This window comes from Amphiura filiformis, chromosome 6 (genome assembly GCF_039555335.1).
Source record: "Amphiura filiformis chromosome 6, Afil_fr2py, whole genome shotgun sequence".
Classification (NCBI taxonomy): domain Eukaryota; kingdom Metazoa; phylum Echinodermata; class Ophiuroidea; order Amphilepidida; family Amphiuridae; genus Amphiura; species Amphiura filiformis.
In genome coordinates, this window is record NC_092633.1 from 4,865,157 (window position 1) to 4,882,008 (window position 16,852).

Sequence of the window (16,852 nt, forward strand, 5' to 3'; positions counted from 1 at the left end):
ATCAGGGTATTAGGTAGGTTCATAGATAACAACAAGAGAACTGGTGATCAGGGTATTAGGTAGGTACATAGATAATAACAAGAGAACTGGTAATCAGGGTATTAGGTAGGTACATAGATAATAACAAGAGAACTGGTGATCAGGGTATTAGGTAGGTTCATAGATAATAACAAGAGAACTGGTGATCAGGGTATTAGGTAGGTTCATAGATAATAACAAGAGAACTGGTAACCAGGGTATTAGGTAGGTTCATAGATAACAACAAGAGAACTGGTAACCAGGGTATTAGGTAGGTTCATAGATAACAACAAGAGAACTGGTAACCAGGGTATTAGGTAGGTTCATAGATAACAACAAGAGAACTGGTGATCAGGGTATTAGGTAGGTTCACAGATAACAAGAGAACTGGTAATCAGGGTATTAGGTAGGTTCATAGATAATAACAAGAGAACTGGTGATCAGGGTATTAGGTAGGTTCACAGATAACAAGAGAACTGGTAATCAGGGTATTAGGTAGGTACATAGATAATAACAAGAGAACTGGTAACCAGTGTATTAGGTAGGTTCATAGATAACAACAAGAGAACTGGTAACCAGGGTATTAGGTAGGTTCATAGATAACAACAAGAGAACTGGTAACCAGGGTATTAGGTAGGTACATAGGTAACATCAAGAGAACTGGCAACCAGGGTATTAGGTAGGTTCATAGATAATAACAAGAGAACTGGTAACCAGGGTATTGGGTAGGTTCATAGATAATAACAAGAGAACTGGTAACCAGGGTATTGGGTAGGTTCATAGATAACAACAAGAGAACTGGTAACCAGGGTATTGGGTAGGTACATAGATAATAACAAGAGAACTGGTAATCAGGGTATTAGGTAGGTTCATAGATAATAACAAGAGAACTGGTGATCAGGGTATTAGGTAGGTTCACAGATAACAAGAGAACTGGTAATCAGGGTATTAGGTAGGTACATAGATAATAACAAGAGAACTGGTGATCAGGGTATTAGGTAGGTTCACAGATAATAACAAGAGAACTGGTGATCAGGGTATTAGGTAGGTTCACAGATAACAAGAGAACTGGTAATCAGGGTATTAGGTAGGTTCATAGATAATAACAAGAGAACTGGTGATCAGGGTATTAGGTAGGTTCATAGATAATAACAAGAGAACTGGTAACCAGGGTATTGGGTAGGTTCATAGATAACAACAAGAGAACTGGTAACCAGGGTATTGGGTAGGTTCATAGATAATAACAAGAGAACTGGTGATCAGGGTATTAGGTAGGTTCACAGATAACAAGAGAACTGGTAATCAGGGTATTAGGTAGGTTCATAGATAATAACAAGAGAACTGGTAACCAGGGTATTAGGTAGGTTCATAGATAACAACAAGAGAACTGGTAACCAGGGTATTGGGTAGGTTCATAGATAATAACAAGAGAACTGGTGATCAGGGTATTAGGTAGGTTCACAGATAACAAGAGAACTGGTAATCAGGGTATTAGGTAGGTTCATAGATAATAACAAGAGAACTGGTAACCAGGGTATTAGGTAGGTTCATAGATAACAACAAGAGAACTGGTAACCAGGGTATTGGGTAGGTTCATAGATAATAACAAGAGAACTGGTGATCAGGGTATTAGGTAGGTTCACAGATAACAAGAGAACTGGTAATCAGGGTATTAGGTAGGTACATAGATAATAACAAGAGAATAGGTGATCAGGGTATTAGGTAGGTTCACAGATAATAACAAGAGAACTGGTAACCAGGGTATTAGGTAGGTTCATAGATAATAACAAGAGAACTGGTGATCAGGGTATTAGGTAGGTTCATAGATAACAACAAGAGAACTGGTAACCAGGGTATTAGGTAGGTTCATAGATAACAAGAGAACTGGTAATCAGGGTATTAGGTAGGTACATAGATAATAACAAGAGAACTGGTGATCAGGGTATTAGGTAGGTTCATAGATAATAACAAGAGAACTGGTAACCAGGGTATTAGGTAGGTTCATAGATAATAACAAGAGAACTGGTGATCAGGGTATTAGGTAGGTTCATAGATAACAACAAGAGAACTGGTAACCAGGGTATTAGGTAGGTTCATAGATAACAAGAGAACTGGTAATCAGGGTATTAGGTAGGTACATAGATAATAACAAGAGAACTGGTGATCAGGGTATTAGGTAGGTTCATAGATAACAACAAGAGAACTGGTAACCAGGGTATTAGGTAGGTTCATAGATAATAACAAGAGAACTGGTAACCAGGGTATTAGGTAGGTTCATAGATAATAACAAGAGAACTGGTGATCAGGGTATCAGGTAGGTTCATAGATAACAACAAGAGAACTGGTAATCAGGGTATTAGGTAGGTTCATCTATACTATTAAAGAGGAACTTGCCGATAATCGATACTTTGAGGAGGAACTGATCGATTCATCGGTATCATGTCAGAGATTATAGATGACAAAAAAATTAATAAATAGATAAATAAATAAGTTCTAGCATTTCCAGATAAATGGTAATTGCGTAGATAAATAGATAAATTAATAAATACAAATAATTATTTGGATTTATTTGGTGGATCAACCAATGGTGGCCCGTCATTTCGTTGCCATGCTATAGGCCTCACGCACATTAATACGCTTTTACGCATAGCAACCCAGCGAAGCGAGCACGCGCCACAACCTCAAGACGCAAAAAATGGCAGAGACGATGCGAAAATTGCGACAGTAAATGCTATTACCGTTAGAAGATTTTAAGCAGTTATGTCATCATATTGAGGGGGGTCATCGACCAGGGGGGGGGGGGCTTGATGGCCGCAGTTTTTCGGCAATTTTCCTGTGGAATTTTCTCAATTTTCAGATCGATCGGAGGCACATGCCTGTCCATATCACGCTACCCGCAACTGTTTTAAAGGTATGTAAATTTGTAATTTGAAAATAAATTTTGAGTTTTGATGCGTTTGACTATAACTTGAGTAGGCCTAGAGAGGAAGAAAGACAGAGTAGGAGAAAGGGAAAGAAAAACCTATCTAACGTAAGAGATAAAGATAGAAGGAAAAAGACACAGAGAGGGAAAATGAGAAAGAAGTAAAGAAATGATGTGAGCAAAAGTAAAGAGAGATAGAAGGACTGAGAACGAAGGAAAATAAAGAAAGAAAGAAATGAAAGGAAAGAAAGGTTCGACCAGGGGGGGGGGCTTGATGGCCGCAGTTTTTCGGCAATTTTCCTGTGGAATTTTCTCAATTTTCAGATCGATCGGAGGCACATGCCTGTCCATATCACGCTACACGCAACTGATTTAAAGGTATGTAAATTTGTAATTTGAAAATAAATTTTGAGTTTTGATGCGTTTGACTATAACTTGAGTAGGCCTAGAGAGGAAGAAAGACAGAGTAGGAGAAAGGGAAAGAAAAACCTATCTAACGTAAGAGATATAGATAGAAGGAAAAAAGACACAGAGAGGAAAATGAGAAAGAAGTAAAGAAATGATGTGAGCAAAAGTAAAGAGAGATAGAAGGACTGAGAACGAAGGAAAATAAAGAAAGAAAGAAATGAAAGGAAAGAAAGGTTTAATGACAAGGAGCCCTGGCGAAAAATAAATAAATAAATGGTGGGAAAGGGTAGGAATGAAAGAAAGTGAGGACGGAAGGATGTGTCGAAAAGAGATCAAAGAAAAAAAAGAACGAGCGAACGAAAGAAAGGAAGGAAGGGAAGTGACAAATGGAAAGAAAAAAGTTTAAAAAAGTATGGCCTACCAAAAATACGCAAAATGGATTTGTGTTTTGGTCAAATTCTAATATGCAAACACGCGTTATTGGGCTGGTAAAAGCGATACCAATTGCCATGATTACCATTTCCCCCACCCCACCACCTGAAGTTACGCCTATGTAACTCAACCTTATTGAAACCCAATGTTGCTATAGTATAGGCCAACTTGATGAAACAGAAACTAATTTAAAAGAAAGAACGAACGAACGAAAGAAAGAAAGAAACGGCCACATACATGCGTGCAAAAGTGGAACAAATTCGCACGAAGACCGCAAAAATGGGCACTTTTTAGTATGGCCAAATATGAGGTTAATCAGAAACCCACATGTACATATGTATACAGGAAAGAAAGAAAGAAAGAAAGACAAAGAAAGAAAGACAGACAGAAAGAAAGAAAGACAACGAAAGAAAGACAGAAAGACAGACAGAAAGAAAGAAAGACAAAGAAAGAAAGAAAGACAGACAGAAAGAAAGAAAGACAAAGAAAGAAAGAAAGACAACGACAGAAAGACAGACAGAAAGAAAGACAGAAAGACAAAGAAAGAAAGACAGACAGACAGAAAGAAAGAAAGAAAGAAAAAAAAAGAAAGTAAGAATGAAAGAAAGAATGAAAGAAAGCAAGAAAGAGAAAGGGTGAGAGAAAAGAAAAAAAAGAATAGGAAAAACAAAAAAAGACAGACAGACAGACAGAAAGAAAGAAAGAAAGAGCTAGAGAGAGAGACAGAGAGAAAGAAAGAAAGGGAACAAGCAAGAAAATAAAAAGGAGAGAAATGGAACGAAATAACGGGAAAGCTGTGGTGTGCGCAAAAAGGGGGGCAGGCGGGCAATTCCCCTCCCCCCCCCCACTTTTGTTGGTCATTCGGGGATTCGCGGGAAAAAAAATTTGCCCCTTCACACTCCTATTAAATCAGACTCCATGCGGGGAACTGAACTACGGGAAAGCAAGAAATGGAAAGAGATAGAGAGAGAAACTGAAAGAAAAAAGGAAAGACAAAGAAAAAATAAGTCAAAAGTGTGTTTGGTACAAAAATTACGCAAAAGATTATGCTAAAGGAAATCGTTTGCAAAATGGAGGCAACAAAAATTGTACCACATCACTGACCGAGTAGGCCCTAATAATTGAGCTGTTAAATCGATACCAATTGTCATGATTACCATTTTCCATCGTTTATGCTAACCGCTCCCGTTTACTAACCGCTCCCGTTTACTCATCTAGCGGGGGCCCGCGCGAAGCGCGGGTACCCGCTAGTAGATAATTACAAGAGAACTGGTAACCAGGGTATTAGGTAGGTTCATAGATAACAAGAGAACTGGTAACCAGAGTATTAGGTAGGTTCATAGATAATAAGTTAGTGTTTATTATCATTTTTTGTTGCTGCACTGGGCTTCCCAATTGTCATCCTCATATGCATGGCTAGTTCAATTTTATTTAAATACATTCAGGTCTTTGGCCCATATTATTACAAAATAGTTTGCATTTTAAGACATCACAAAATACACAAACAACACAAGTTATTTTAAGATATAATAGAAAACAGTCCTTGTAAAGTATTATACCATTAAGTTTCAACCACTCTATTTCATAAAATGAATGCATGAAAAACAAATGCAGCTAAGCCTGACAAAGTGTTTGAGTCGCCCGTATTTATTAAAGAATAAAACTTTTGACGAGTTGGACAAGTTAAAAACCCATACTGGCAGGTATCTTGAACTTAAAGCTGGTGAAATTTTTTTTCAGAAATTGTAAAATTATATTCGTCCTCGATATCCCCTGTTTCACAAAGAACACAAGTGCGACATTCTCTATCAATATTCTGAATTCTACCAGCCTCACTTTGTTTGCGGGGAGGAGATAAGTTTAAGTGACTGCTTATGGGTACGACTTTCCATCAGCCTAATCATGAAGCTCCCATGGCCCAGTGGTTAAGGCACAGGTCTCGTAAACCTGAGGTCCTGGGTTCGATTCCCAGGCAGGATCACTTTTTCTACTTGTCTCCTTTATTATTTGTGACAGCAAACCTGGTGAAAATTATGTTTATATAATTCCCGTTGATCATGCCACTGTTTTTCCATCTACCAGCCTCAATAAATAGTGAGTGACTCAAACAACTCAACCAGTTAAAGGCTTTTCTATATATTATTTTTATGTTTTCAATTAGGTTGAAGGAGAGTGGTGCTATCAACACATCTCTCTTTGTACTGGGGCAAGTAGTAGATGCACTCAACCAAGGATTGGTATGTATTATGTTACATTTCGTCACTTTTTGCCCTTGAACATGGATAAAGCAAACCATTCAATATAAAGTCTGCACCTACAAGGCTTTATCCATTTTCAAGGGCCAAAAGTAAATATGAGGTGTTTCCTGCATGTACTTTTGGCCCTTGAACATGGATGAAGCAACCTCTTCAATATAAAGTCTACAACTACAAGGCTTTATCCATGTTCAAAGGCCAAAAATATATATGAGGTTTTTTCCCGCCCAGTGACTATTTACTCTCGCTGTTCAAAACTTCAAAAGGCAAGTCTGACCTCTTGCTAGTTAAACAGATACAATGTATCAACTTAGCAAGCATTGATAAAAATTCAAACGTATCTACCTCAGTCATGTTTTTAGCTGTCCAGAGTTGGGCTTAGCCTTTGCAGATGATCAGTGCACCTGTTGTTATGTGGCAAATTAAATATGTTTTCACTTCAAGTTTCAAATTTCTATGTATCTAGTTTAATCATAATATGAGCTAATTTTAGGAATCAGATATGTTGGATAAGTTTTAGAAGAGTCAACTAATAGTAAGGATAGTGAGAATGCGCGATGCCCAAAACATTCCAAAATGTATGCTTTTGGGGTATAATCGCACATTATAGGTCCGACCACAAATTTTAAGGTTTTCCCAAAATAACCATTTTTTAAGTACTCATTTCCCAAAAACCTGAAGTCTTGTCCAGTAAACCTTGAATGCATTTCAACCACTAACAGTCGTTATTATATTATTTCAGCCTAGAATACCATACAGAGACAGCAAATTGACAAGATTGCTTCAGGTGAGTGAGTCTATTTAATCTCATTGGTAACATGGGTACACCCCGTCATTCCGAAACCCCGTCAGTCCGAACCACCGCTAGTCTGTATTTTAAGCTTACCGTTAGGTTGTAACCCTAATCCTAAACCTAAACCTAAACATAACCCTAACCCTAATCCTAACCCTAATCCTAAAATTTTGGACTAGCGGTGGTTGGACTGACGGTGATTCGGACTGACGGGGAGATCCCGGTTACATCATTCTGACAAAACAATACAATTATGTGGTGAACATACATACATCATCATTTTATTTACACATATATCTGCTGTCTTATTCTACAGTACATTTTAGTACTGTTTAACATGAACTATGTTGATTTTGAACTTTGTAATCATAGAATGAACTAATGACAGTGAGTAGATTCAGCTCACAGTAATAATAGTTACAGAAATTCACATAGCATGTGCATCACATTCTTGGCCTGTTCTTAACTCACTTTAATGACAACTTGTAAGTTTGCATTAACATCTTACTATAAAGGGGTGGTTACAACACCCTTTGGATTTTCCTGTGGGTGTTAATGCTAAATGAAGTGACTTTAGGCTAAGTGCAGTTAGTTCATACTTAATGGTATTTTCCACAACAGCAACTTCAACAGACATTGCTACTCTACTTAGGGGTAGATTATACTTTTATTATAGTCCAAAGCGTAGGGACAGGCCCGTACGCAGGATTTCATTGGGGGTGCTGATTTTGAAAAGGTGGACTTTTTTCGGTGGGGGGGGGGCGATTTTGTGAAAAGTGGACAAAATTTGGACCTTTTTTGTCCAAAAATGTATTAAAAACCTGGCGTACAGGCCTCGGTAGGGATGAGGTGGTTGCCACTAAAGCAGTCTTCTACTGTAAATTATTGTGATAGTAAGGGTTGAAACTATTCACTATTAATTATAGAAGTTTTAATAAATAATACCTTATTTTCTAATAATACAATAGGATTCTCTTGGTGGCAGCTCACATGCATACATGATTACTAACATTGCCCCTGAAGAAGTCAATTACATGGATACATATACTACACTAAACTTAGCAGCTAAGTCAAGGAAGATAGTCAACAGACCTTTCACAAGAGAAACAATAGGTAAGTAGAAGTCGTTGTTTAAAGCCATATTATAACATTTGCTGAGGAAGACGCCCTCACTGAATTTTTAAAATTCCTTTTTTTACACGATTAAATTGTACTTAAAAACCAATATACCCTGCAAAAATCAAGACTCTAGGTGCTGTAGTTTTGTCAAAATCCGAGATTTTGAATAAAAGCCGAACCGGCGCTTTATTATTACGATGGAATTATTAGTCGAACGCATACGATGTTCATAACACACAGTACGTTACACGGCGTGCGGGACGGTGATATACACAACAAAGGGTCGTACCACAACATGACCGAAGGAGTGGTACGTATTGGCGATATGTGCGCTGGTAGTAAATTCCCATTTTCTTTGCTTTGCCGTAGTTGTTTGGCTCAAAAATAATAGGGGATATATCTGACAGTAAAAGCTAACATTTTATGGCAAAGAAATGCTAATCTATTTTGTTTGAAAATGTTATAATATGGCTTTAAATGCCTTAAGGGTAGACAAGGTACTGTTGGTCGAAGCAGCCAAACAATATCGATTTTCATTATGTAAATCAATGTATTATTGAAAAATAACACTTTGATGTTTTGCAAAAGTTCATTCTACAAACCATATACTTTCAAACCTTGCTTGATTTGCTCCTACAACATAACTCAAGAACCACAGGATCTACAAAAGTTGATATTTGAATTCTTCTACACACTCGCTATGAAATGAGCAATGTGATTTTTGCCAAAGCTGACTACCATTCACAAGATGCTGTGAACTACCAAATCGCAATACTTTAAAATAGTGTCAAACCTTAAAATAGTTATTATAATAAAGTTTTGGAATAAGTAGTACTCTTGGTCTGACACATGATTCCCTGACCCTTGAAACAAGCACATCAAATATCATATATTTGATGTGATCAAGCAAAATGTGTTTTATGTCAGGAATATATTGATTTTGAGATATTCCCCGCAGGACCTTAAAAAAAAAAAATCTCCGCTCTCCCCGTGGTTCATCTGGTAATGGCGGGGCAAATGATCCATGATAAAAGACCTTGTTTACAGGCGGTTCCGATCAGGGTAACGTCCGATTGTCGGCTACACTTGCCTGTCCTGTAAAAATACCCGACCAGCTATCTCACGACGACCCCTTCGTTCACCAGGTCACTTGTATCTGGCAAGTTTCGTCAGCGTTATCTACTAGATTTCAGCTGTTAATGCCTAGATATGCCCGACATAAAAATTTTAAAAAAAGTATTCAACTTCCTTTGTATTTTATAGTTCTGAGCAACACAAAAGTGGCCATGTCTCTGGAACCGACTGTCTAATTATGCTAAAATATAAATTTTATGTCTCAAAGTCCCCGCGCATGTTCGTTTTCTTAGCGTGTCCATTTTAGCGTTTTGGGTTTTTTAAGGGTTTTTTGCTGTAAAATCATGAAACTCTTGAGATATTTTGAAGAACTTGATTTGATTATACATGTAGGTATAAAACAATTGATATTTGTACTTCAGTTGTATAAGCGAACCACAATTTTATGCTGTATACTATTTAACACTCTTAATGACATCTTAATTCAAAATTAAGATTAAAAAATCTTTAAAAAAATTTGACACTGCCATGGGCTTTGAGACATAACATTTATTATTTTTAGCCTGATGATAGGGTTTTAAGCAAAATAAAGTTCTGTGAGTGGCTGTAAAATCATGCAACGCTGAGAAATATTTTGAAGAACTTGATTCGATTATACATGTAGGTATAAAACAATTGATATTTTGTAATTCAATTGTGTAAATGAACCACAATTTTATGCTGGTTACTATTTAGGGACCGTTCATTATTTCCACGGAGGGGGGGGGCCGGAGAATACATGGGGGGTCAGATGGTTTTGTCAGGCAAAAAGGGGGGGTCAGATGTTTTTTTAGTTATTGAAAGGGGGGTCAGATGGTTTTGCATCTCAAAAATCCTGAGCTTCGGGGCTTCGCCCTGGACCCCCATCTGGAACATTGCCCCTGGACCCCTGACCATTAGATTTATTTGCATGTCGGCCGACACTTTGGTCCTAGTCCGGACTTAAGTCGGGCCTCACCTGTTTTTCACCTGCCACGGTGTGAATTGACATAAATTTGCACCAAAAGTAAGTAATTTATTATAACATTTTGAAAAAATGGGTCATTGGGTAAAACATTCCAAAAAATGGAGAAAAATTCTAGATTTTGCTTCTAATTTGCCAAATGTACAATACAAATTTGCTGAAATAAGAGAATTTGGAACCAATTTCATAAATATACATGTACACTGCCATTTTCGTAATAGAGAATTAAGAATAATCAAGCTGCTGCACAGTAATGCTGTGGTCAGACTCTTCTTTCATGTCTTTGTTCTTTTACAATGAAAAAAGATAACTACACCACCCCAAACCGCTCCCCCAATACACATCCACTATCAAACCCCACCCCACACAGGTGTCATTTCCATACCCTAGTTCAACTACAAAGACTCGCCCAAACCACCATGACAGTAAACTTGGGCAATGTATTCAAATACATTATAGAAAAATAACATCATCATCACCATCATCATCATGGCTCGAAAAAGTCATGAAAAAAACATGCTATAAATTGTGGGAAAGTTAGCTTGCTTCCCGGGAAATTAACATTTTTTCGAGCCCTGATCATCATCATCATCATCATCATCATCATCATCATCATCATCATCACTTCTGGGAAGTGACAGATAAATCTAAATAATTTTGTGGATATGTTGGATAAATATGACAACAAATTTTGAATCAAATTTGAGATCTATTTTGACATTTTTAGATAATCATTTCACATTTTACATGGATCTAATTGGACCTTCTGTGTCCAAGTTTGAGCCGAACCGAGTCTGTTTGTGTCCGAGTCCAGCAAAAAGTGAACTTGAGCCCGATCAATACATCACCATAGGAGTAGATCTCTAATATTGATGCTCCATACAATCATCCCCCCAATGTTGACGCCTGAATATAGGTTTCTGAACACATATTTGTCCATTTTGGCCTCATAAGTGCAATTTTCTGCGCGCTTCGTGCACATTTATTCCACTTTTGCACCATATTTCATCAGTTTAGCTTCAAAATATCAAAAAATTTCACGCGCTTGGCGCGCATTTGTAGAATAAACGTATTTTGTTGCCAAAAGGTGCTGGATTCACTATACTTTTTTTCAACCCCATCCCCCCAATGTCAAAAAAGAAATCTACACCACTGTACATCACTGATTTATGGTAAGATGTCGCAAACTACTTTTTATTCCTTTTTTACACTAAAAGGGGCTATGTACTGCACCCAGCATCAACATGTATGAGAAGTTGATGCATACTTACAATTTAAGAGATTGAAAATTAATAAATCAGCTGGATAGTTTATTAAACTCATTTGATTTTTTATATTCTGTATGATTGAATTAAATTACAACTTAAAAAATGAAATAAATTTGTTTTACAGCCATTTTAGCCTAATTACATAAAACTAATGAATTACAATAATTTTGACCCCAAGTTTCCAAACCTGCCACTTGAAAGATTGTTCTTGGTGCAAACAAAGTAGTCATATGGATAATATCACTGTGCGGTTTGTTCAGGGACCTGTGGTATTGAAGTACATGTACATGTACTAGCTGGAGCACAGAGTGGCAGTTTGAACCAAAAACTGTGTACATGCATGTGAAATAAATAATATTTTAGAAAAATAAATAAAACAAGTTAAAATACCCTGTGGGGTTCTACCTAGTTGAAGGTATATGAGGATGTGCCATGATTTTGGAGTCCTTTTCAGCGATTTTGGTATATTGATGGGTGGCTATTCAGTAAAGACCAATATTTGGAGAAAAGTGCCCAATTACTGCAATTATGGTAAATTTAGGTGCTTTTTGTGAAAAATTGGTATACTGATAGCCGGGTGGCAAAAACAGTAAAGGCATAATTTTCCAGCCTGATATGTGGCAGTGATCCATGTGCGCATCTATTGCGCGTCATTGCGAGTGTGCATATGTCAGCGCTTTAAGTGTCCACTAGCTACTTGAAGCTGTGCCTATAAATGAAATGCATACTGACATCACTGCTACATGGTGATGAAAAATGGTACAGATGCGAGAAAGTCAGCATTCAAAGGTCTGTGTGGCACATCCCTGTAACCAAAATTACAAAGACCCCACTCCTCCGCAGCAATACTTTCTATTTTGGTTGGTGGGGGGGGTCATATGATTTTCATGTAGCTCGGAGGGGGGGTCATATGGTTTTTATTATCGGAGAAGGGGGGGTCATATAGTTTTCGGCAGTGATTTTCTGTCTGCTCGGCCCCCCCCTCCGGTAGAAATAATGAACGGTCCCTTAACACTTACAAATGACATCTTAATTCAAACTTAAGGTTAAGAAAAATCTTTTAAAAAACTTGACACTGGCATTTTTGAAAATTGAGTTACTATAATTATTACCTTATACACGCAGTAGCTATCATACTGAAAACGCCAAAAGGTCTAGCATACCTGGTTCTAAAGTTCTGAGGTTTTGCGATGTGTTATTTTCTTATGTATTTACTCCATATTTTTGCCTTTATTTCAATTTCAAATTTGCTGTCGCCTTTAGCCCCCATGGACCAGATTTGTCACATATAGCAAACAAGCATGCACCTCACTATCTGGAGGTGCACTAGTTTACCACTCCACCAGTGAATTGCAAAATATGGCCATGTCTGTTTCTTTAAATAATTTCTTTTCCTTCTTTTTTGTAAGATAATCCCACTAGTGGTCCTTTAAAACGGACATTAAGTGGCAGCTCAATATCAGGAGTTCCAGCAGCCAAGAAAGCAAAGACATCACCAAACAGTCAACCAAGTCAACAGAAACAAACTGTGGCTCCTTTCCTTGGGTAGGTAGTTGCAAGTCTTTTCTTTAAATCTCCACTCGGGTGTCCACTGCAGACGACAAGTTTCAAAATATCTTTTTTTAATCAAAAAATTTCAGAATTTAACATTTTCATGACCATATTTAGAATCAGCATGAAAAACAAGTATTGATTCAGTGGTTCTTGAGATAGCTCTTGATATTTTGAGAAAATATCTCAAAACTTTTTATGTTGAAGCCTATGTGTAGAATGAGTTATGTACGTCATCCACCAGTGGAGCTCCTGCGCCCCTCCGCAGAACTTCCGGTAGTGGATGTTCTGCGCTCGGGCGCAGAACATCCACTATCGGAGTTGATGCGCCCGGGCGCAGTCCCTTATATGTTACGGTGGATCATTGCTGCGCTCGGGCGCAGAGAATCCACTGTCGGAGTTGCTGCTTCCGGAAGCAAAATAATAGATTTTCGTATTATAATAACGGTGGATCATTTCTGCGCTCGGGCGCAGAACATCCACTATCGGAGTTGATGCGCCCGGGCGCAGTCCCTTATATGTAACGGTGGATCATTGCTGCGCTCGGGCGCAGAGAATCCACTGTCGGAGTAGCTGCGCTCGGGAGTAAAATAATAGATTTTCGTATTATAATAACGGTGGATCATTTCTGCGCTCGGGCGCAGAACATCCACTGTGGGAGTTGCTGCGCCCGGGCGCAGTCCCTTATATGTAACGGTGGATCATTGCTGCGCTCGGGCGGAGAACATCCACTATCGGAGTTGATGCGCCCGGGCGCAGTCCCTTATATGTAACGGTGGATCATTGCTGCGCTCGGGCGCAGAACATCCACTGTCGGAGTTGATGCGCCGGAAGCAAAATAATACATTTTCTTATTAGGCCTATATTAATAAATATACATGCGTATAATAACTAGTATTAGGCCTATTATAATAACTATAACTCCAAATTGACAGCAAAATAATGCATTTTCTTATTGAAATTACGGCGGATCATTGCTGCGCTCGGACGCAGAAAATCCACTGTCGGAGCTTTTGCGCTCGGAAGTGAATTATTTTCTTATTTTATTAATAAAATACAATATGCATGCGTATAATAACTAATATTTTCTTATTATATTAATAAAAAATAATATGCATGCGTATAATAACTAAACTCCGAGAAGTTTATTGCTATTAGTATAACCGAATTGACAGCAAATAATATATTTTCTTATTATAATAATGGTGGATCATTTCTAGCTCGGGCGCAGAACATCCACTATCGGAGTTGCTGCGCTCGGGCGCAGTCCCTTATATGTAACGGTGGATCATTTCTCATGCGCTTCATGGCATAGCAGAACATCCACTGTCGGAGTAACTCAAGCGCTCGAAGTAAAATAATAGATTTTCTTATTAGGCCTATATTAATAAATATACATGCGTATAATAACTAGTATTAGGCCTATTATAATAACTATAACTCCAAATTGACAGCAAAATAATGCATTTTCTTATTGAAATTACGGCGGATCATTGCTGCGCTCGGGCGCAGAAAATCCACTGTCGGAGTCAAGTCGGAAGTCAAATAAATTATTTTCTTATTTTATTAATAAAATACAATATGCATGTGTATAATAACTAATATTTTCTTATTATATTAATAAAAAATAATCAAAATAATAGATTTTCTTATTATAATAACGGTGGATCATTGCTGCGCTTGGGCGCAGAACATCCACTATCGGAGTTGATGCGCCCGGGCGCAGTCCCTTATATGTAACGGTGGATCATTGCTGCGCTCGGGCGCAGAACATCCACTGTTGGAGTAACTGCGCTAGGAAAGTAAAAAAAAAAAAGAGTCTAGAGTCTAATATAATATAATATGTTTTTTTTTTCTCATTTTACATTTATTTTCTGTTTTCTTTCATCTTCATTCTTTTTTTCTTTCCCTTTTTTTTCGTTCACGTTTCCTTGTCGGTACTTTTCATGTAACCGCAATTGCTATCTCAGATAATTCCTATTCAAATATAATTCTGATTGACACATGACCACTTGCAATTCGGCCTTTGTTAGCCAACAGATAAGTAGATGTAATCCATTGGATTCCCAAACAAGCGGAGGGGGTCTAAAAATTAGCATAACCGAAGATCAATGTCAAATTTAAATCCAAGGCCTACGATATATACACGAATAAGGAAATCACAAACGCAAACACGGAATCAACTTAAATTTTGGCAATAACCTACTTTCGTGGATATGTATTGAAAATGTTCATAAAAAGAGGATGCTAGGATCACGAAATCCTCCTTTAATTGTTTTTGTGACATAATTGTGCATTCTACATTTAATTGTGTTTTATTCCTTTTTTGTATATAATTATGTATACATGTTGTTGTTTTGAACGCATCGCTCGTTAAATAAATAAATAATAAAATAAATACGAAGTAGATAAGGCTGACTTGCCAGTAATAAAATAAATACATATTTAATTAATTAATTAATATTAATTAAGTAATTAATATTAATTAATTAATTAATTAATTAATTAATTAATTAATTAATTAATTAATTAATTAATTAATGTTTACATGACGTTTGTCCGCTTGTTTCTTTTGCCATTTAGTTTAAATAACATGGATACGGCCAGAATAAGACTTCCGTATTGCAATAAACTTAGAACCTGGCGATATGCAATTCAAACAATTTATCGGCGTTATTAGCGTTTACTAATATATTAATATTTGTTCCTATAAAAATGATACAAATGAAATGTTATACACGGTATCACTATCAAGTTATTTAAAGGAATGTGGCCCGATATATTTGGAAAATGTTTTTGGTGATATATGTGGAAATACATTTTGAACGCATAATTTCAATAAAGAGTAAAATAGGATCTCTCGTTTGATCATGTTGATATCAAAATCTCATCAAGTTTGAGGTGAGTTGGGGGTATGACATATTGATCGGGTTACACACCTTAAACACAAAACAACAATGTCATTTATCATAATAACAATATTAATAAAAATGTATAGGTTACAAAAAAATAAAAAGTAGTATTTTAATATTAAGAAAATAATGATGTTATTTTACTTCCGAGCGCAGATGCTCCAACACTGGATTATCTGCGCTCGAGCGCTGAAATAATCCGCCACTATTTGCCCCAAAATAAATATTTTCTCAATCACACTCTGACAACAAACTTTTTTTTAAAGTGGCCTGGAATGTTCTTGACAATATATTAGGAATAAACATGACAAAAAAACTCGAATACACACCAATATATTTGGAACAAGAAAATCAATATATAATTATTGTAATGATAATGTCAATACATTTGGAGTTATAGTTATTATACGCATGCCTATATGTGACCCGTTACAGCAAAAGGTACCTTAAGTCGGGAGCTACATATGCCTTATTTTGCTAGTAACAAATGCATTCTAAACCAATCATTAATCCTATTGTTGTAGAGGATAATAAGCTTGTACCTGTCTATAGAACTGTTTGTTATACAGCTCTAGTCTTTATTTGATATGGCTAATCCCTGTTCAAGTGGCATGAGTGGTGGGTTACAAAAGCATTGTATTGTATTTGTAAAGGTATGTATTAGCCACCCACTAACAATGAGAGTAAATTCCTGAACCTCGTTGACTTGTAGATGATTTGAAATGACCGCCACTTCAGATTGTCATTATTGTTTGATATTTTCTGCCAACATTGGGGAAAAAGAGACACTTGTAGCAGCCGACATAAGGTACCTTTCGCTGTAACGGGTCACATATATTATTTTGTGTTATTATAATCTGAGCTTCCAAACGCAGCAACTCCGACAGTGGATGTTCTGCGCCCGAGCGCAGCAATGATCCACCGTTCATAAGGGACTGCGCCCAGGCGCAGCAACTCCGGCAGTGGATTCTCTAAAAAAAAAAAAAAAATGATCCACTGATATTATAATATTAAGAAAATATGTAATTTTGTTTCCGAGCGCAGTTATTTTGGTTATTTCCAAAAACAAACAAAAATGGCCGACCCTACTTGAAAG

General features: G+C 37.1%; 1 protein-coding gene across 1 annotated transcript in view; it reads left to right on the forward strand.

The window, feature by feature from the left end:
- Nucleotides 1-16,852, forward strand: part of LOC140154857 (kinesin-like protein KIF22-B) — a 44,524-nt gene that overhangs the window by 16,088 nt on the left and 11,584 nt on the right. Inside the window, exons 7-10 of the mRNA XM_072177505.1 lie at nt 5,943-6,018; nt 6,779-6,823; nt 7,798-7,942; nt 12,703-12,838. Coding sequence (XP_072033606.1) covers nt 5,943-6,018; nt 6,779-6,823; nt 7,798-7,942; nt 12,703-12,838 — 402 coding nt within the window. The remainder of the gene's footprint in view (nt 1-5,942; nt 6,019-6,778; nt 6,824-7,797; nt 7,943-12,702; nt 12,839-16,852) is intronic.